Source organism: Arachis duranensis, chromosome 3 (assembly GCF_000817695.3).
Source record: "Arachis duranensis cultivar V14167 chromosome 3, aradu.V14167.gnm2.J7QH, whole genome shotgun sequence".
Lineage (NCBI taxonomy): Eukaryota > Viridiplantae > Streptophyta > Magnoliopsida > Fabales > Fabaceae > Arachis > Arachis duranensis.
Window position 1 is genome coordinate 129,919,696 of NC_029774.3, and position 22,108 is coordinate 129,941,803.

Below are 22,108 nucleotides of genomic sequence, written 5' to 3' on the forward strand. Positions count from 1 at the left end.
TGTTGCTTACGTGGCAAGATTCTCTTAGTTAAAACTTAAAAGAAGAGAATTTTTTAGTAAATAATATAAAATTAACTATTTTATCAAACAAAATTAATATTTAAAAATTCATGTTATAAAAATCAAAAGTTAGACTCTATTTTCTCAAAATTAATTTTTTTTGTATCAAAATAGTTATATATTCTTTTAGATTTTTACATTTGATTTCTTATTGTATTAGAGGGACACTCTGCTATTAAGATTAAAGTTGTGTAGAGATAATATAAATTCTTATTATAGTTATTTTTATTATATTATTATTATTTAAAGTGTGGACCCTAATTTTTCAAGTATTATTTCATCTTTTAAAAAAAAATCTGAAAACTCTTTACTCTATAATTCACCTATATTAGATTATACTAGGTTAACGTTAAAATAGAACGGTGATTATAATCTTTATTTGAGAAGTTTTAAAAGTAATTTTTTTGAACTTTTGACTTATAAAAAGTAGTAATATTAATGTTTAATTTTTAAAATCAAATTGCAGCTTTTTAAGAAGTTATTTAGGATCTTATAGAAAAATTAGAAAAATAACTTCTCTCATAATACTACTACTTTTTATCACATTTTTATAAAATAAGCACTTTTAAAATTAAAAATCCAAACACAAAATAACTTATTCATAAGTTACTTTTAATATAGCCATTTATTACTTAAGTAATTTTTTCAAAAATAGTTTAATTAAATTGTTTTTTCAAACTGAGCCTTAGTTATTATTAGAACAGATGAAGTTAGTTTAAAACAGTGTATGCTGAATGATACTATGATTTGTATATATTGTGTGATTGGCGTTGATAGTGTTAATTAAAAATGTGATATAGGTATTTGTAAATAATTTCTTTTTGTTGGATTTTTTAATAAAAAATTTGATTAAAAATAGAGAAAAAGCAAACCGATGCTTGCTCTTGGAGATTATGCTCTATGCTAAATCGTTGTAGAAATTAAGGTTTTATGACTCCTAAACCTCCTACTAAATCGCAGGGTGCCATGGATTTGAACTTTGAATAGAGGCAAATGTAAGATACATGGATTACGTATAAATCTTGCATATGTTGCAGTGATTTACATAAATAAAAAATAATGAATTATAACAAATTAATTTAGAACAATCTAGTTATTAATTTTCCAAAAGATTTCTAACATAGTGAGTGACACATACAATGACAAAAAGTTATGGAAGACTTGTGGGCTATTGTTTCACTTTCACCTTACCACTTCATTACCAATACAAGCTACAAATTTCTTATTTTATCTGTAATAATCACAAATTGATGAAGGCTATGCTTTTTGGAAATAAAGATCACAAAAAAGAAAACAAAGGCAGAGGATGAAAACCATATGCACAAATATAAAGCAAATCAAGGCAGCATTGTGTTTAACATCCAAACATCATCTAGGACCTGAGAGTTGTTCTGGTTCCATGTTGGCATTTGAGGTTGACTCGTCACGGTTCCTCAAATTGGCAACATAACGGTGGGTGCGGTCGAATTCTTGCCGGATCTTGTCCCTTTTCTTCCATTCCTCCCATCTTTCAGCCAAACCATCACCTTCCAGCATTCTCACTACCTCAGACATGTTAGGCCTATCCATAGGAGAGTCTTGTGTGCATAATATGGCCACTTGGATTAATTGCTCCACCTTTTCTAAGTTATAGTCTCCCTGTAAATCACTATCCACCAGTTTGTCCAACTTCTTGTCATTCAGATGCCCTTTTACCTGAACCCAAAAATAAACATTAATCATTGTCACTAACACGTGGAAACAGCCAATGAAACAACATGGAAATTGGTTATGCTATAACATAAGGGAAAACATGCAATGATAAGATTAACTGATAGAAGAAAAGCACAAGCTATTCAACTACAAGTTAAAACCATGAAAATGCAATGATGATATAAATTATAGTTTTGTAAACTGAATGCCTACCCAAGCAAGCAATAAGATTTCTTCATCTCTGGCAATCCTTGCCATGTCGAAAGACCTCTGTCCAGTTATTAGTTCAAGAAGCATCACACCATATCCATAAACATCAGTCTTCTCCGAAGACTTTCCAGTTCCGAGGTATTCGGGTGCTATATGTCCAATTGTCCCTTTTACAGCTGTGGTAACATGAGTATCTTTAAACTCCATAAGCTTTGCTAAACCAAAATCTCCAACAACTGCTTCAAAGTGTTCGTCTAGCAATATATTATCAGCTTTAACATCACGATGAATAATCTTCGGGTTACACTGCTCATGCAAATAAGCAAGCCCCTTGGCAGATCCCAGCGCAATAGACTCCCGTTGTGCCCAACCAAGCGGCGGTTTTGATGGCGCACGCCCTATTGCAACAAAAAACAATAATATTGAATATGAGTTCTGAGGTTTACCTTAAGAACATTCTATAGCTTTTGAGCTATTTAGAAATGGACACAAGTACACATCATGGTTTTTTCATGCTCACAACTATCCTAAAAGAGAAAGGTCACAAACACAATTACACAACAATGATATAGAAAGGAAGATGTATATCAGAATACTAGAGATCCGCATAGCTTCAGCACGTGCCAAATAACTATAAATGACATATATGTTGGTCTTTCTTTTACAGCCAAAATTTTCCTATAGATAAATAAACAATGTTTTACTTCATGACAGGGTCATTTCTTTCCTAGGAAAGCCTCATTGAATAATGAAAGTGATGAATATCAGATCAATCCTCCTTAGAGGACCAAAAAAAGAAAGACCATAATGGATGAATAAGAGTACCTCTTAAGCAAGATGCTAGACTTCCATTAACCATCAAAGGATACACAAGCATGCGTTCAGTAGGAGTCATACAAAAACCAAGCAGCTGAAGCAAATTGCGATGCTTAGCCAGGCCAATCATTTCCACTTCCATTTGAAACTGACAGTCCTCACTGTAGGAGCGTTCCTCTTTAAGTCTTTTCACTGCTACTGGCTTGCCATCGGCTAAGCGTCCTTCATAAACCTTACCAAACGCACCCTTTCCCAACACATTTTTGGCATTGAAGTGATCTGTAGCAATTTGCAGCTCACGAAGAGAAAACTTCTTAAGCGGACCAAGGTGAACTTCAGGATTCTCCTCAGCTGCCCATAAAAAACACAAATTGTTGGTAAATCAGTAATGGAAACCATATGCAGCTTTCACCAGTGAACTAACCAGGAACATCAAAGTACTCATCCTGTGGTTTCCTTCGTAGCCAGTAAGCAACTACAATCACAGGGGCTGCAATTGATAAAGCAGCTCCAGCAGCAACTCCTCCAGCAATAGCTCCGATGGCACTCTTACCTACAAGCATTTAGAGAATTAAGAAGAAATTGAAAAAATATATATTATTACAAGGAGATAGAAGGACAAGAGATCTTCTCTTCAAGAGTGAAAGGAAACAAGAAAACATATAATTAAGCATAGCTTTTCAATTTTTCTGATAAATTAAATCCATCACCTGTACCCAAGAAAAAAAGGAGACAATACGTAACAAACAATAAAAAAATATCAACAAACCTGACTTGGTATTTTGTGGCAGAACATAGCGTGGAGATGGATTTTTTGTTTCATTCAAGTGGTTATGTTCGAAACTGGGGAGCGAAACTCAGAATTAGCAGCCATGGAATGGTTTACTTCTCAGTACTAATATGACATAAACAAATAATTCAGACCAACCTGACGGGGGTAAATGATGAAAATGAACCATTGACTGGAATATTTCCTGTTAACTGGTTGTATGATAAATCACTATATTTCCAAATAACAATGCATGATGTCAGATTCACTAAATAATATATAAGACACTAGTCTAATTAACTAGGCATCTTCAACTGAATTAGGAGTAATACTCACAGGACTTGCAGAGTCAAAATATTGGTCAAAGATATGGGAATTTTTCCTGACAAACTGTTGTTGTTGAGACGCCTATTCATGAAGCAAGGCCAGGGTTAATTAGTTTGCAGAGAATAAACTATGAGAAACTCTTGGGGCCAGCAACTTTTAGTATTTTTGACCCGCATTTTGCCAGCACAAATATTAAATTGTCATTTTACTAATTCATATGTGCAAATTCTAAAAAACGTGGATGCACATTGTATTGATTCATGGTGTGCAAAACTCTAGTAAATATAGGTGCAAATTATATACTTCTTGTGTGCAAAACGTCTGTAAATATGGGTGCAAATTATGACTGACTAAGTGCTAGCCAAAAATGATAATATTTGCTGGCTATGTAGCATTGCTCATAAACTATTAATAGAGTAACGAAACCCCTTAATATACTGTTCATCAGGGTGGAATTAAATTAATTATGCATCTTCAGTAGAGGTGACTTCTTTAAAGATGCTGGATAAAGGAAAGCTTGCCGTACAGGTCATGTAAATTTTTAAGGTTGCCCAATGTGTCTGGTATGACACCAGTTAAGTTGTTTGAGTAAAGATCCAACTTCTCCAAATTTATCAAATTTCCAAGCTCATTTGGGATAGGCCCAGTTAAATCATTATTGAAAAGTTCCCTGTCATTGAAAAGAAAAATATTTTAATAACTCCACGGTAAAATTTCCCATGAATAATTAAAAGATGCAAGAACGGTAAGAAATTGGTCAAAATCTTAAAGTAAAAAATGTATTTATGGCTTGTATGACATTATAATGCTTTCTTCAGCCATTCAACTATTTCTGAATATCATATGTTGCTTAACTTACAGCCTTTGCAAATTCTGAAGTTTACCAAGTTCTGGAACAAGATGACCCGAAATCTGTGCATTTCCAAGATCACTGACCAAACAAAAACACGTTTCACTATGTACACAGAGCACATAAAACCACAGGTAAAATGACATAAATAACTTACATGCTGGTCACACTATAATCTTGGTTGCAAGTGACATGAAACCATGTGCAAGGATTTACAAGAGTGGGATCCCAGGTTTGAAGAGCATTATTAGGATCTTTCAAGTCTCTCTGAGTCTTGAATGCATTCAGGGCATCACCTGTCATAGAAACAAGATTCAGATGCAGACATCCCTATTGTCATATAACATGGACTCTGGAGTATAAAACAAAACAAGTTTCATTCTTTTTTCCCCCTGCAAAAAATATCACATGCTGTCAATTGACATTGTAGATCAATTGGTACTGGCCCCATTCTCCTTCATTAGGAAGTGATGATGATATCAAATTTGATGTCATACTCAGAACTCATATCCTATTCAAAATGAAGTCCTATAAAAAGTCACACTTGGTTCATGATTCTAAAATTTGCAATGGCTTTCAACCCAAATGATACATGCTGTGATGCCTTGGTGAAATATTTCAAAAGCATGAAACATATTATTAACTCCTCCAGTTTAATTTTATTTCTTAGTCAAACATATCACCAAGTAACAAACAAGTAACACAGCTGACAAATTAAAAACCATGGTCATAAGTCATAACTCAAAGAATCTGTTAAATGGAAAAGGACATTTATGTAATAATAAAAAACAAGCAGAGGAGCAAAGACAAAAAAAAGTCCACTCACCTTCTTGATTGCCAGAAACCTCAAGCATAACATCAAATACCAAAGCTGCATAAAGAAGAAACGGTCCCAATCCCATTAAACATGAAACCACTCGCTCCATGTTTTGTATCCTCTTTCTTCAACCGCAGCATTTCATAAGAGCCTCATGCATAAAAGCTGATCCCCATGATACACGTGAAGCTCAAAACACGTTGACCTCGTTGACCGAAAGAAAAAAGCAGTGAAACGTGAAAAGCACAAACCAAAAAAAGGAAGAATGGGTAGCTCCAAGTTCCCTCCTTTTTCCACTGTTAATTCTTCTTTCTTTGAAATCTCAGGCTGGAGGTTGAAAATGCAGTCATGGTGGTTGTTTGAGAAGAGAGATAGAGAGATTGAGGAGGTTCAAGAGTTCAACTTTGGCAAAGTTGGGGAGACCCAAGAGGCGAATGAATGAACGTAGTTGCATCCTTTTACACACTGATGATAAATGTCTTCTTCTTGCTCCACTTTCTTTTGCTTTTTGACGTCTTTTTCTTTGCTTTATCATTTTTTTTTTGAATTATTTATGAGCACTGTGAGCTGAGAAAGCGATATTCATTCAGATGGAAAATGAAAAACCGAAAGAAAAATACAAGACAATAAAACTACAAAACCTGAATCTCTTTTTTTTGGTATCTATCCTGCAGAACTCTAATGACAGTGTGTGTTTGGATTTTAGTTTGTAAACGAGAGTTTGTATAAAATTGATTTGAGTTTGTGTTAAAGATATTTGGTAATTTTTTATCAAAATTTTTTATTTACTTTGTTCTTTTTAATGGAATCAATAATTTATATTATAATAAAATTATAATAATAAATTAATATACAAGAATTACACTTATAAATTTTAACAAAGTCAAACAAAAATATTTTTTATACAAAATTAAAAGTAAAAATTTAATAAAAAAAATATAATTATATATTTAAAATATTTGAATTCTAAAAGGACTACAAGCAAAGAAATAAAGGGTAAAATTGATAAAACAAAATAAATTCAATCCTAACGTGATTATCTAAACACAGAAGCTACAATTTCTAGCTTCTTATAAACGCACGTTAAGAACCTAAAATCACGTTGGCATTTAAAAAAAAATATCCAAACAAAAAGAAGAAGCGTTCAATGCACTCAAACATGCTTCTCTTCTTTCTAAACACACCCAATATTTTAAGTACTGCAGAACTATAAAGTGGACAACTTTCTCAAATAAACAAATTTTATTCTCATTTTGTAACGAGAACCCAATTTTTTTTGTTCTGGTCATACAAATACACATACTAACTTAACTATCATTGCTTGGATTCCAACCTGTGTGCCTTAGGACTCGAATACTATAGAATTAATTTGGTGTGATTTTATGAATTTAGAGAGTCAGATAAAAATTTTAAAATTAGATCCAATTATTATTTAAGATCCGATCTGGATCAATATAAACTTAGTTTTATCCGATCCATATGTATTTTAAAGGGACTAAAAAAGGTATATATATTTTAAATTAATTGTAATATTATGTTATATTAATTATAAGTTTATTATTTTGTTTTTAATCACATTTGTTGAATTAAGAAATAGATTAAAGAAGCATAAAATTAGAATTTATGAATAAATCTAAATTTAAATATGGTTATCAACTTCTCTGTAACAAGTATTTTTTTTTTTTTATAAATGAGTGTATCATAATTTTTTAACATAAAATTTATTAAGACCCCAATTAAATTCAGACTTCATCCGGTCGAGACTTGATTTTAGTGTGGCTCAAAAATAACATAATTTTATCAGATCTAAAATCGAATAATGATGTTAAAAATAGATTCGATCATTATTTAAAATCGAATCCAGATCAAACCAAACCCAATTTTATCCAACGCATGTCCACTGGGTTTAGTTTGAAGCAAATATTTTTGTGACTACGTCACATGGTTAATATTCGTTTTTGACTTATATGAAGGATTGAAGGGGAGAAGAAAAAAAATGCTAACAAAGAATTAACCAACAAAATCCTTTTTGTAGTGCGAAAAACCTTCTTCAGATTGTCTTGTTTGGCCCAATTAATTTATTGGTCTCCGAAATGGATTTGCAACAAATAGAACCTCAAAGGGCTTCATGCCCTTTATAATACCAAAAACAAATAATCTCAGTGGTCTGACAAAAAATCTCATCAATGTCTAAAGACCCAGAAAAGGAAAAACTACAATACCTCAGACCTTAGAATGGTTCAAATATTTATTTGTTTTTTTAATTTATTTTATAAAGAACTAATATTTTTAGTATAAAATAAAAAATTAATTAGTATTAATTTAAGTATAAAATAAAAACAAAAATATTAATTATTTAATATTTATCTATTTTTTAATAAAATAAAAGTATTTATTTAGATACAAAAACCGTTCAAGTTTTTTTAAGACTCGTGATTTGACTTCGTTAAAGGACAAATAAAATACAACCCTATTTTTAATTTTTTCTATTTCCTATCATATAATGTTTTTTAATTCAGATCAAATTACTACTCTTTTTAAACTACTTATATGTAAAATTGTTTTTGTTGATATATTTTTTTCTTGTCACGTAAAAGTAGCTAAACAAAAAAGTGCATTGGACTTGGAAGATGTTTAACAATCTAGTGCTATTTATTTTAGCATTTTGCACTAAAAGTGTTAAATGATTTAGCGCCTTCTGAATCAAATATCCTTTTTTCCTTAGCGACTTATGCGTGACGTGAAAAGAATTGAAAAATGCTACCATGACAAAAAAAAATAATAATAATAAAAAGGGACACTTTGGTAATAAACTTACAGAGCGTTACAAATTAATATAAAAGTCTTTAAATTTGGTTAGAGGAGTTGAGTTGGTCTGGCTCTATGCCACTTTCACTTATACCAAAATTTGCAGCTTATTAAACAATGTAACTACAATACTATTCTAATGATAAATGAAGTTCAACCAGATCCTTCAGATCCTCCTCTTGCTCAAACATTATTATCAATCACTCTATCTTGCACTTCTCTTTCCATACTCTGATTTTTTCTGTACTATGCCCCCATGGTTAATAATAATTGAAACAACTTTTTTGTTTAAACATTTTCACTTTAATTTGGTCTATGGAAGTTCTATAAAAGGGGTAACATTTTATTCTATTCAATTGAATTTTCCTTCTTTGGAATGACAATTATTTTATTTTTAATCAATTATTTCGATATCATGAGGAACAGAGATCAAATTAAAATAATGTTAACTACGACTGCATTTTGAAGGAAAAGTGAGACTGAATTATGTTTAAGTGTTATGTTTGGTTTAAGATAAATATGAAAATTGAGGAGTAGATTTAAAATTTAAAAAGTTAAATAAAAGTATCTTTTAAAAAAAATGTTATTAAAATTTCACTTTTCAATATCAGAAATTTCAGTCTCCTCTATTTCCACGTTCTGAAGATATTAAAATTTTGTATGTTTTTTAGTTTCTGCTTACCAAATATAATACTGAATCTCAATCCTCCAATTTTAATCTCTTAAAACAAACACTACCTACTATAACATTGTGGCATTATTATTGTCCATGCCTGAAAAGAGTCTCACTTTCACCATAAGAAGCACTGAAGCAATGATGGATTAAGTGGGTTGTGAAGGCAGAGCAATTAACATGACTTCAATTCCAAGAAATTAAAGTAATAATCAAATCCAACAAACCTTATGGACACACACTTTCAATCATTCTATTCCACCTCTAACTATGCATCAGAGTGTGCCCGTGATGACCAACAACTACCTTCTTGCAAAGCTCCAAACAAAATAAGGACTTGGCCCCATCCTTCCTTGCTCTCCAATGTGCACTTTCATTTCTCTTTTATATATAGTGAGTTGATACACTCTTTTTTTTTTAATATTAGATAAGGTATAAAATTCATATCATGTAAATATATAGACTTAATATATTGATTTAATGTTAAAGAAAATATGAGTATATAACAAATTTGCATGTGTATTATCTAACCTTTTCTTATGGAATAGCTTTTATTGTAAAATTGCAAGTTGCAACTATCTTAAACCCTAAATGGAATTTTGCTCAAGTACAAAGATAATGTAGGTGGTCCGTGACACCTCAATAATATAAATAAGAATAATAGAGAACAAAAAATTCACCGGCACAGCACCACTCCAACACCTTCTGTACCTAAACAAACAAACAAAACACTCTCTGCCTGCAATTTTTTCTTTTTCTTTCTTTTTGTTTACCTTGCTTGAATTTTTGGCCTTGGTTTCGGTTTCTGTCTGGAACAAAGGAAAGCAAGAAAGAAGTCACCACGTGACTAATAATGTTTTCATTATTATTACCCTTGCACTTGCGGTTTCCACAAGAGTACAACTGTCCAATAGAAACAGATTAATTAGGAATTTATGACATTCAAATAAAAAATTTAGCTTTGATTCATTTTCCTTTGCAAGATGTAATACTGATCAATGTATATAGATTGTAGTTTTAATTAAGTTCCTAGCTAAGGGAGAAATTTTATCTGCATTGAAGAAATTGATTAAAGTGGCCCTATGTATCTTTATTTAATTAGCCTCAATTCTTTTCTGAAATAATGGAACATAATAAACTTATCCATATAATATAACTTCTCTGTGGTCATGACTCATGACTTGACTCACTATATATCAATCATAGTCCTAATTTCAATTAGTAGTTAATTAATATATCATAGTGATTGATTGCAAGAATAATCACATTGATACAGCTAATTCCCTAACTAATAAGCCGAAAAGCAATCATCATCATGGCTGATTCTTGTTCAAGTTATGTTATAGTGGGACCCTCCATCATGCAAAATCGCCATACACAAATCAGTTGAATTCAATTTTCCAATATTAGGAAGCTAAGCATGTCATCAATATAATAACAAATGGATATGGACATAAGGTTGGTATATATGCAGAATCAGTGGCTATTCTTTATGCAACAAAAAATATTCCAACACAACCTGTGGTTAACTGGTTATGCCAAAGAAACCAAAGAGTGCCATGTGTGAAGTACCATACCCCACATTAAAATCCTCATATCAAAGTTAGTTAAGCTACATGATCCTTTTATACACAATACGTGCTTAACATATACATTATTTCATAGAGTCCTGTTAGGAAGCTAATGGAATATTAAACATCTCATGTCATAAAATCACTCATTCTAAAAATTTCGGCTGATGAGAAAAAGTAACACTAATGGTTATATTTCTAATACTGAATTAGATATCCCTAAACCTCTATTATATACATTGTACAAATATTTTATTGGCTCCCTATATTTTCTCCATTTCATATTACAATATAGTAGTGGATGCTTTTTTTCTGGCGTGTCTAATGTTGCTTGAGATAATGTTATATACCTCATCTTTGTTCACATTAAAAATATAAAACCTTTTGTGTTTTTCAAACAACATAACATTGTATATGATGTGGTCCTTCTAATTCGGCAGCCATAAATTATAATTTAAAAATTAGATAAAAAATATTAGATTTTTTCTGACTCATAAACAATCACAACTCATAATTGTTGTTCATAATTTAGCCTTTATAACCTAGTCTATTTCATATTATTCGATAATTATCACCTATACTTTTAAAAATAAGTCAAACAAATAGATATAATTATTTAAGTAAAATAAAAAATAACCTCTTCACACAATTATTCCTAAGGCCTAATAATTTTAAAAAATAGTTAAAATAGACATTAGAATTTTAAACATGCTCGCACTATAATTTATATATGTATTTACTAATATCTCGACAACTGAAGATATTTAAAAACGGTCATTTCTCTATAAGTAAGTCTATATAAAATAAAATAAGGTAAAAGATATAAAAACTTAATACTCATTTAAGTCACTCTTACTTTTTTTTCTTTAAATTGTTACTAATTTAATTATTAGAGTATTTTTATGAGTATCCACCCCATTTAGTATTTTTTAGAAGGAAAAGTTTAGGAGGCTAGCAACTTTTGTGTTTTCTGACTAACACTTCACCATCAAAGCAAAAGTGAGTGATTTTCCACCATTAGATGTAATCTCACACCATTAAAAACACTATTGATGGCCAATTGATGGTTACAAAACATAAAAATTGCTGGCCCCTAACATTCCTCTTTTTAGAATTCGACATATATTTCATCTGTAGAGAAGATAAGACGACGTCTTTTTTTTCTGTAAAAAATTATATCTCACACAGAGCCCTTACCAACAAGAACAATATATATTATCGGATAGGATATATATATGGAAAAGTATAGGGTACCAACATATTATCTGCCAACTTCTGCCAACTCTTATTTATATTTGTGTTTCATGAAAGTGTGTTCGTAGATGTGTCTAATAATTAATATATTTTAAATACATATATAAAGAGACACATCCATAAAAGTTAGCAGAAGTTGGCAGATATGCTGTTGGTAACGTAGCGAAACCGTATATATATTATGTGCAATTATTTAAACCAAAAAGAACCAACTATGTTAAAGAGTAATGTCTTAATCTGATCTGGGCACATGGTAGTAGATAAAAGGGGAGTTGGGGAATCGAAGCTGGCTGGCTACCACCCCCGCAATCATGGACTAATCATCTTCATATATGTGAAATTAATCAAACATATGTAATACCAAGTACTACCTACTATGAAGTTAGGTTTTTTTTTTTAATGAATGTGAAACGAATTACAGTAAATATGACCAATAAAATGCATGCAAATTTTTTATTTTGAGGATATTCACCGACCCACCCTAAGTATTTGCAAAAGATTAATCCTAAACCACGCCCTCCCTTCTTTGGAATGCCAATTTTGGAAGATGAATAATATATATATTTCTTCGTTTTGTATATAGTATATCATTAAAATATCATAATTCGTTTGTTTTGGAAGGATTCACTGAACATAGAGAACCTTTTTTGGTGGAATAATGAAAAAGACAACTTGTTAGTAATCACGATTCTTTCGAAGAAGTTGCTCATAAAGACAAACTACAATTAATATTTTAGAAAAATAAATGTCTTTACAACTAGTATACTTTGAATTTCGGTGTATGCGGAACCTTAGACCTTGAAAAATATTGCCATAGTTTATCTATTGAACCATATGAATTATTTGATTTTTGTTATAAGAAAATTTAAGGATCAACACTTTTATTAAAATTTAATATTTTTTTTGTTATTTTGTATAAACACAAAAATTGCATAGTTCGTATTAGAATTTGGTGCAGATATGTCAACTAATAAGGAGCATCTTATGTCATTATGTCATTTATAATATAATTTTTTTTTAAATATATCGATACAATTTTATATATTATATGTATTTTTTATAATTAAAATCAACAGTTAAAAATAACTGAAACATTAATATATCGATACACTTTAAAATTTTCTTATATATTTAAGAGCTTGAACAGAATAACCTGCTATTGCAGATCAAGTTTAGGTTATCTCCTATGAATTCATTACCACACCAATGTCTTAGTGGTTGTTTTAGTTTCCTTGACTTTGGTGGCAATGAATTGAGAGACAACAAAGAGAACAAAAATTAATTAATCTATTTATTTTATATGTCGAGTTTAACAGCTGCAGTTAATTAAAAAAACGGTGCGACTTTGTAAAAAAAGGGGTACGAGTTTAGGTGGTGTGAAGGGTCCAATTTGATTAATTGTAAAGAGTCTTGGAGACTCAATTTTTTTTAACCAATATCAATTTTTTATTTTAAATTCTAAATTTTAGTTTTAAATTTTTTTAAAACTAAAAATTAAAGAAATAATTCTATATTAAAAAAAATGAGTAATTAACTATCTAGAATATCAAATGTAGTTATCTAAAAAAATAATAATAATGTTAGAAAGATAACAATTAAAGTTATCTTATTTAATTTAATATTCATATTTTTATATATATAGTTTTTAAAATTATATAATTATTTTAGTGATAATTAATGAATGGGGTTAAATATGATTTTAGTTTCTAAGTTGAAAATTAAAATTATTCTTAAAGTTTTTTTTATGCTTTTAATTTAGTTTAGTAGGTTTGAACTGCTTATTGTGTTTGATAATTCTTGATTGTTGATAGACGTTATTGTTTAAGTGAATTGTTGATAGATGTAGTTTTTGACGCATTCTAGTTATAGATGAAACTCTGCCAAAATTTATAAAAAAAAATCTAAATATAATCGAAGTTTATAAATTACTTCGAGAAAAAGTTACTTAATTAAACTGTTGAAGATCAAAATGACCAAATACAATTTTTGTAAACTGCAAACACATTTGTAACATTTACATCTCCATAGAAATCGCGAGAGGCTATGATGAATTCAAGATTGAACGTAAACTGCTACAGGATGTAGCAATTTATGTTGGAACGCGTGATGACCAGAAATCGCTAAGGGATATAGCGGTTTCTGAAAAAATCGAACCATAAAGAAACTGCGAGAGGCTATAACAGTTTCTTCTCAATTGTGTTGTATTGGAAACCATGTGACCATGTAGCTGTTTCTTTATATAGAGAGTGTCTATAAATACCCAATATGAGGTAATGGTAAAGTAGTATAGTGTCATTTTCACAAATAGAGAGTGAGGAGAGTTTTTCAGCTCTAGTGCATTGTTCTGAAAATATTCAAAAAAGCAAAAGACTCGGTGTTAAGTTTACTTATAGAGAACCAGTGAGTATTTTTATCTGGTCATCAAATACGTTGTCAGAGCTAAAAACCAGTATATTGCAAAAGGTGGGGGTGTGGGACAAAGTGGGCGAAGAAGTTGTTCTACAAAATTCCTATTGCGGTTGTGTCAACTGATGTGAAGTATGAAATATTTGTGATAGGGTCCGATGAAGATATGCAGGTTTTGTTTCATTGTCGGCGAAATTTTCCGAAAGTGAGAATACACGAGTTGTATGTCAAGTTGGAAGATGGCGTCGACAGTTATGGGGCATCAGTGTCGATTAACTCGTGCTAAATGTTCTTTCTGCAAGAGAAATTTATATGGGACAAGACTCACAATCTCATAATTAGGAAGATCTTCGACCATCAAATGGTTAAACGGTTTCAATAGATGTTGGAGTACATACGTGAGACCATCTCACCATTCGGCTTCGCCCGAACATTAAGAAGTTACTGTACGTTCATCGGGAGACCTGAGGGGTTCAACCGTCGCCATTTCACCAACAGAGCTAAACATCAGTCAGGTCGTCGAAGTATAACGATGGGTCAGCGACTTTCATGAAAACTAAGGCCAAGCTGGTAAGTAACTTGTTTTATTTTGTTATTAAGTTTGTTTAGTATTAATATAATGTCATTATTACATAACTTAACATGTGGTTTCAAAATATGTAGTCAAAGTCATTGGATCGTAAGGCGACAATGATGGAGACCTTCAAGTATACCGACACGTTGAAGGACAACAAGGAGAGATTTGCCAATCAGCGGGTCACGGATCATTATGTGAGTAAACATCATGTGATATGCCATTTTTAAATTAATTGCAACCCTAATCATAGAATGTGTTATACAGGACTCCTACATGAAAAGATTGGAGGCCACAATCCAACAATCTCAGCGTACTAGAGACGATGGCAGCAACTCCGCCACACCAGTCGTCGATCCTTATTGGGTTTGGCATAAAGTCGCATCCGAGCCGTACAAAAATCGCGTGTATGGGCTCGGATTGTTCTTTGTTGACAACCTCCGCACATCCATGTTGAGACATTCATCCAAATTTACCACCAATCGGCGCATTGATCCCGAGGACAACATCGATTTGCGGGAGCAGGTGCTGCTCCTCACCCGAAGCCTTCACTGACAAGCTCAGCAGGTGCGGGAGTTTGAGGAGAGGTATCAGGTGATCCTCTCATGCATGACAGACACAAATGACCTCAGGCTGGAGTAAAGGTGGGAGCTGGAGCGGCTTTAACGGATAGAACAGAACATGATACCGTATGAGGATCAGATACGCGTTGGTGGTAGCGACGCTGCTAAAGGGGCACATACATCATCGCCTAGGCTGCCGCCTCAGTAGCAGGACCAGCGGAATGACGAACAATGACGACGACTTTCAGTGAGTAAGATTTTTTTATACATTATTTGATTGTATCATATCTTCTGTTATTTGACTTTTCATTTTATTCTTGCACTTGATAATTTAACATATTTGACTTCTATTATTTAGAATTTAACTACTAATTGTACAAAAAATAAATTTAAATAAAAAAAGAATTTCACCGCTAATGTCATAAAAAAATATTTTAAAAAAATTGAACTTATTGTCGGATTCTTCCGCAAAAATATTCGACGGTAAAAATGTGAGAACAAAACAGTTTGGCGCCAAATTTACCGTTGAAAAAAATTCGTCGATAACTGGCACTAGATATTCGTAGCTTAAAAACAAAATCTGCCACTAGATTTTTCGCAAGTTACTGACGGACAACAAAATCAACAGTAAACATTTACCGGCGAAATTTATACCGTTAGATTAGAATCGACATAAAATTCGATGGTACTCAATATTTTTCTTACAGTGATACTTACCTAAATATTAGAACAAGACTACAAAGAGTAGTGATATGAAAAAAAGGTGGTGAAGACGATAAAGATGACGGTGAAGAGCATTGTTGGAAAAGGATGGTGGTGTTGGATGAAGAAAAAAAAGAGAAACGGTATATTTTAGTGAAGAGGGTTGTTGGAGAAGAATTGTTAGAGAATGGTATTTTCGTTCAAAAGATGATTTTAAAATTAAATTGAATGTTACGGATGAATTTGAATGTAAAAAAAAAGAATAATTTTGATTTTCAGGATAAACCATAAAAGTAAAAACATACTTGACCTTTAGTGAATACTAAATAAAATAATTTTGAACTATTTAAACTTTTTTTTGTCGTAACAATGCTACGTGATAAGTTTTAGTAATTAAGTTTAATCGTATTGATCCAATAGTTTATTAATACAATAAAAATCAGTTAAAAATTAAAAAAAAATACATAAAAAAATTAAATTTAATTATAAAAATAATTTGTTAATCTAATATTTTTTTATTATTTTTTAAAATTATTAATTTATATTTAGTGTATATTTTATATTTAAATGTATATTTTGTATTAATAATTGATTTAAATGACTGATTTTAATGTAAATTTATCATGAATGATTAAAAAATAATGACAATGATATGACGAATGTCCAATAATGTACGTATATACAGCCAATTCATCGATCATGGCTATTACATGCAAATAAATAAAAGTCTGCAAAAACGATAGCACATAAAACTGACCAGTAGTGTTGTTTAAGCAACATGATTTTTTGTCCACAACGTGAATGTCTAGTACTTTATCCTATTTTAATTTTGGGAAGAATAAATAGGTTAAAGGGTCCATTTCATAAGTATTTTGGCGGCAAAAATAGGGTATGAACGGTGTTAATAATTTCAGCCCTAGTTGGTCTGATACATCGACAGGTTTCCTATGAACTCGCATTCTAATAATACTAAGTTAATAATAATCACTACAAGATTGAAAAATATAACAATATCAAAGTAGAAAAGGTTAATATGAATATACTTGGTTTGTACTCTTCTTAACCGTACCATATAAATCACTATCTTTTTTTCTCTAGTACAACTCACTATCTAAATTTGATCTTACATAAATTTCTCTCTGTGTCTTGCTACAAACTCATTGCAAGTTGAGGCCACCACCAAATAAAGTCAGAAAAGGAAATTGCTCCTAAGATCCATTGAAATTCTCATTACCCCTCACCATTCATGAACAAAACATTGCATCCTTGTGACAGCATGCATAGAGGATTGGGCTCTGTCATGCCATTCATGATTGTTCATTTTATTTGTTAATCTTGTATCTTTTAGGTTTTTCTTTTTTAATTCTAAATAGTGTAGAAAAAAAGCAAAAATGAAAAACATAAAGCAATTTAAAAAATTAAAATAAATATTTTATTATCAAATCTGAGTGGCCACTGGATACCACACTACTAAGTTAGGCTTATATTTGTCTACTTACCAAACCACCTGTTTAAGCAAGTGTCGGAAGTTCACATTCGCGACGGAATAATCATTGACCTATCCGGCTAGATTAAACTTGTCTTGCTATGAAGTGTTGTTCTTGTTTGGTGTTAACTATAGAAAATGACAAGCCAAAAAATCATTTATTTTGATCCAGCCTAAGATCCTGTGTTTGGAATTTGGGATCTCCCAAACTAATAAACACAAAGATCACAACAATGTTTTCAGTTTTTCACAGCTCAGTGCCACTCAGACAGAAGAAAAAGAGAACCCTTTTCTTACCCAAAATTTCTACCAACAACTTGACCTGTTTTTTATTTTTTTCTTTTTTTCACTAAATACCAATAGGCCTTTTACTTTTTCCAATCCCTTGTCCCTTCCACAAACACACATAGAGGCTTGCGGCCATACCTGCCTCACGTGATTTACTTTCTGAAGCAATTACTGCCTTTGCACAATTGTGCCCTCCATTCCAATTTACGAGAATATGAGAAGAAATCATTTATATAAATTAATAATGCATAATAGTTCTCTTAATGTAACCATTATCATGGATTATATCTGTGGTGCAAGTTGAGCATCCAAATAAAATGAGTGTCTCAAATAAAAAAGAAAAAGAGGTTGCTGAGTTTCACGGACTAGTTAAAAAGAAAACTAGTATATAGATTCCTTGATTTGTTCTGTGTTACTCTCTGACAATAGCACCTACACCTTAATAATAGGGTATCTCTTCTTCCCACTTACCAAACACCCATCACATTCACGGGCTACAACAAAACAACGTTTTATTACTTATTACCACTCCACTCAAATGCTTCCTCAATTTTTTAATTAATTAATATTCTTCTGCTCTGTGATCCACTCCACCATGTTATATCAATATTATATATATATACATAGCTCATGATATTCATAACTAGTGTACCCTTGTTTGGCTATTCCATAATGGGAATGGCTCTTTCGGAAAACAGAGCACACAAGGTCTCTGTTTTGCTCTGTTTCGTGGCTCTGTTCTTCAGCTCCAGTGGAGTTGGGGCACAGAATTCTCCGGTGTTCGCCTGCGATGTGGCCAAGAACCCTGCATTGGCGGGGATTCCCAAGTATGAATGGTGGTCTGAGGCTCTTCATGGAGTCTCTAACGTCGGTCCGGGGACTCGCTTTTCTAGTGTGGTCCCTGCTGCAACTAGTTTTCCTATGCCTATCACCATTGCTGCTTCTTTCAACTCTACTCTCTTTGAAACCATTGGCAGGGTGAGACACTTTTATAATTGTAATCAAATCACTCATTCTAAAAGTTTAAGCTGACAGAACAAAATAACTTGAATAATTATATCTCTAGTACTCTTCTCAAATAAGAACCTCTTTTGAATTTGCTTGATTTTTGCATAATTTTTTTTATTGTTTTATGCTATTTTTTTAGACATAGAATTCTGATAGTATGTGATGAATCACTCATCCCAAAAGTTTAAACTAATAGGAGGAGATAATATGAATGATAGTCTCTCAAATAATAATCATGTTAAAAATACAATGCACATTGATTAAACGGTGTTTTATGTATGACCATAGGTGGTTTCAACAGAAGCCAGAGCAATGCACAATGTAGGGTTGGCTGGTTTGACATATTGGTCACCTAACATTAACATATTTAGGGATCCAAGATGGGGAAGAGGCCAAGAAACACCAGGGGAAGACCCTTTGCTCACCAGCAAATATGCTGCCGGTTATGTTAGAGGCTTGCAACAAACCGACGACGGCGGCGGAGATAGGCTCAAGGTTGCTGCTTGTTGCAAACACTACACAGCTTATGATGTTGATAACTGGAAAGGAATCCAGCGTTACACTTTCAATGCTGTGGTGTCACAGCAAGATTTGGATGATACATACAACCCACCGTTCAAGAGCTGTGTGATTGATGGCAATGTTGCAAGTGTCATGTGTTCTTATAATCAAGTTAATGGCAAGCCAACTTGTGCAGACCCTGACCTTCTTAAAGGAGTTATTCGTGACAAGTGGAAATTAAATGGGTAGGTAAAATCAGGCAACATTTTCAGTTCTTTGTATTTTAATGCTGTCTTTATAGCAAATATGAACATGCTACATAATGTGACCGCAGATATATAGTTTCTGATTGTGACTCAGTAGATGTGTTTTTCAAAAATCAGCACTACACTAAGACTCCTGAAGAAGCTGCAGCCAAATCCATTCTAGCAGGTTAACACTTGTGACAATAGCTATAAAATTACATATTCATAGGCATCTCTTAGATTTAAATTGAGTATGTTGTTTTTGCAGGACTAGATTTGAACTGTGGTAATTTTCTTGGGAGATACACGGAAGGTGCTGTGAAACAAGGTCTTGTGGATGAAGCATCAGTTACCAATGCTGTCTCCAACAATTTTGCCACATTGATGCGCCTTGGGTTCTTTGATGGTGATCCAAGCAAGCAAGCATATGGAAACCTTGGTCCAAAAGATGTCTGCACCGCCGCGAACCAAGAGCTTGCTCGCGAGGCTGCAAGACAAGGGATTGTGTTGCTTAAAAACAACAAAGGGTCGCTCCCTCTTAATGCCAAAGCCATTAAATCATTGGCAGTTATTGGTCCCAATGCTAATGTGACAAGAACCATGATTGGAAACTATGAAGGCATTCCATGCAAATACACATCACCTTTGCAAGGGCTAACGGCCTTAGTCCCTACAAGTTATGCTCCGGGATGTCCAGACGTGCAATGCGCCAATGCGGTGCTAGACGACGCGAAAACAGTTGCAGCCTCTGCAGATGCAACGGTTATTATAGTTGGAGCAAACCTGGCAATAGAGGCTGAGAGTCTTGACAGGATCAACATTCTTCTTCCGGGACAGCAACAACTTTTGGTGAGTGAAGTTGCCACTGTCTCCAAGGGACCTGTGATTCTTGTCATAATGTCTGGAGGAGGCATGGATGTTTCTTTTGCCAAAACCAATGACAAAATCTCCAGCATCTTGTGGGTTGGATATCCCGGCCAAGCCGGTGGCGCTGCTATAGCTGATGTCATCTTTGGATTCCATAATCCAAGTAAGTTTTCAGTATTTTCTGCTGAGAAATGCTAATAGACCGTCAGAATTTATTATTTTTAATCATCATTTAGTTATCAACCCAATTTTTTTAGTCTAGTAATTCAACGACATATTCTATCCCATACTTTTAAACATTGATGGTTAACTAATGGCCAAAAATAACAAATTCAAATAGTCCTCTAGCATTCTTCGTTTCTGTTTTCAGGAATTTGAGATTGAAATGTTGGTGTTAATATTGTTGATGCAGGTGGAAGGCTACCTATGACATGGTATCCACAATCATATGTGGATAAAGTTCCAATGACCAATATGAACATGAGGCCTGATCCTGCAACAGGCTACCCAGGTAGAACATACAGATTTTACAAAGGAGAAACAGTTTTCGCCTTCGGAGACGGATTAAGCTACTCGAATATTCAACACAGGTTAGTTAAGGCACCACAACTAGCATCTATTCCCTTAGCAGACAACCATGTATGTCGTTCTTCGAATTGTAAATCGGTTGAAGTTAGTGATGAGCATTGTAAAGAGTTGGTTTTGGATATTCACCTTGGTGTGAAGAACATGGGAAAAATGAGCAGTGGCCATACAGTGTTCTTGTTCTCTACACCTCCTGCAGTGCACAATGCACCTCAGAAACATTTGTTGGGATTTCAGAAAGTTCAGTTGGCAGGAAGATCAGAAGCATTGGTTACATTTAAGGTAGATGTTTGCAAAGATTTGAGTGTTGTTGATGAAGTTGGCAACAGGAAAGTCCCCTTGGGACAACATCTTCTTCATGTCGGAAACTTGAAGCATCCTTTGCGTGTCAGGATTTGAAACAATACTTCAAACCATCTACATTTTTTTTTTTTCATTGGCTTCCTTACAAGAATTTTTTAAGGGGGCAAAAAATAAGCTTAAGGTAATTGTAACAAATTTATCTGGATTTTCTCTTATTTAAATAAGTGAAATCAGGATCAATTGTATAAGCAGTGACCACATTATTATTTTTGTGCTTAATTTATAGTATCTTTTAAAAAATTATAACTGTGGTTGTATGTACATGAAAAAGAACAACATTTAAGTTAAACATGAAGAATTTTCAAATTTACAAGAATAAGTGAAGTTTGTTAGAGAATGTATTAATTATTAAATTTTAATTTAGGAACCAAATGTCAGAGGACTATTAAAAGTTCTTATGTACGTACAAAAAATTATTTCATTATATGTGTATATTTATATACACTAAATGTCAGGACTATTAAAATTTATTATTTTTTTTATTAATTAATTATCAGTGTTCAAAAATATAAATTAAAATATGTTGTTGGATTATTAAATTAAAAAAATTGGATTAATAACTAAAAGTGATGAACAGAAATAATAAATTTTAAAGACCTTTTAATATTTATCTTTATATATATTGATTTATATAATTTTTTAATTAAATAATAAATTATTAGAATAATCAAAC

The 22,108-nt window shown here is 32.3% G+C and overlaps 2 protein-coding genes across 2 annotated transcripts; one reads left to right on the forward strand and one right to left on the reverse strand.

Moving 5' to 3' along the window:
* Positions 1-1,134: 1,134 nt before the first annotated feature.
* Positions 1,135-5,996, reverse strand: LOC107481750 (BRASSINOSTEROID INSENSITIVE 1-associated receptor kinase 1). The gene is made up of 11 exons (XM_016102057.3): positions 5,551-5,996; positions 4,882-5,020; positions 4,734-4,805; positions 4,401-4,544; positions 3,884-3,955; positions 3,707-3,778; positions 3,548-3,621; positions 3,203-3,331; positions 2,788-3,129; positions 1,966-2,360; positions 1,135-1,755 (listed from the first exon to the last, which is right to left on the reverse strand). The coding sequence occupies exons 1-11, from the start codon at positions 5,648-5,650 to the stop codon at positions 1,429-1,431; spliced, it is 1,866 nt and encodes a 621-aa protein (XP_015957543.1). The 5' UTR covers positions 5,651-5,996; the 3' UTR covers positions 1,135-1,428.
* A 12,692-nt stretch (positions 5,997-18,688) lies between these two features.
* Positions 18,689-21,623, forward strand: LOC107481527 (beta-xylosidase/alpha-L-arabinofuranosidase 2). The gene is made up of 5 exons (XM_016101805.3): positions 18,689-18,844; positions 19,163-19,620; positions 19,710-19,807; positions 19,889-20,650; positions 20,900-21,623. The coding sequence occupies exons 1-5, from the start codon at positions 18,788-18,790 to the stop codon at positions 21,469-21,471; spliced, it is 1,947 nt and encodes a 648-aa protein (XP_015957291.3). The 5' UTR covers positions 18,689-18,787; the 3' UTR covers positions 21,472-21,623.
* The last annotated feature ends 485 nt before the right edge of the window (positions 21,624-22,108 follow it).

What these genes read in the sequence shown, in the direction of transcription:
- LOC107481750 (XM_016102057.3), bottom strand. Translation starts at nt 5,650, where the DNA reads ATGGAGCGAGTGGTTTCATGTTTAATGGGATTGGGACCGTTTCTTCTT. An exon ending in CTTAAAAATTTACATGACCT is followed by an intron (nt 3,956 to 4,400) that starts GTACGGCAAGCT and finishes CTTCATGAATAG; the next exon opens with GCGTCTCAACAACAACAGTT. An exon ending in TCTAGCATCTTGCTTAAGAG is followed by an intron (nt 2,361 to 2,787) that starts GTACTCTTATTC and finishes TTGTTGCAATAG; the next exon opens with GGCGTGCGCCATCAAAACCG.
- LOC107481527 (XM_016101805.3), top strand. Translation starts at nt 18,788, where the DNA reads ATGCCTATCACCATTGCTGCTTCTTTCAACTCTACTCTCTTTGAAACC. An exon ending in GACAAGTGGAAATTAAATGG is followed by an intron (nt 19,621 to 19,709) that starts GTAGGTAAAATC and finishes ATGTGACCGCAG; the next exon opens with ATATATAGTTTCTGATTGTG. An exon ending in AGCCAAATCCATTCTAGCAG is followed by an intron (nt 19,808 to 19,888) that starts GTTAACACTTGT and finishes TTGTTTTTGCAG; the next exon opens with GACTAGATTTGAACTGTGGT.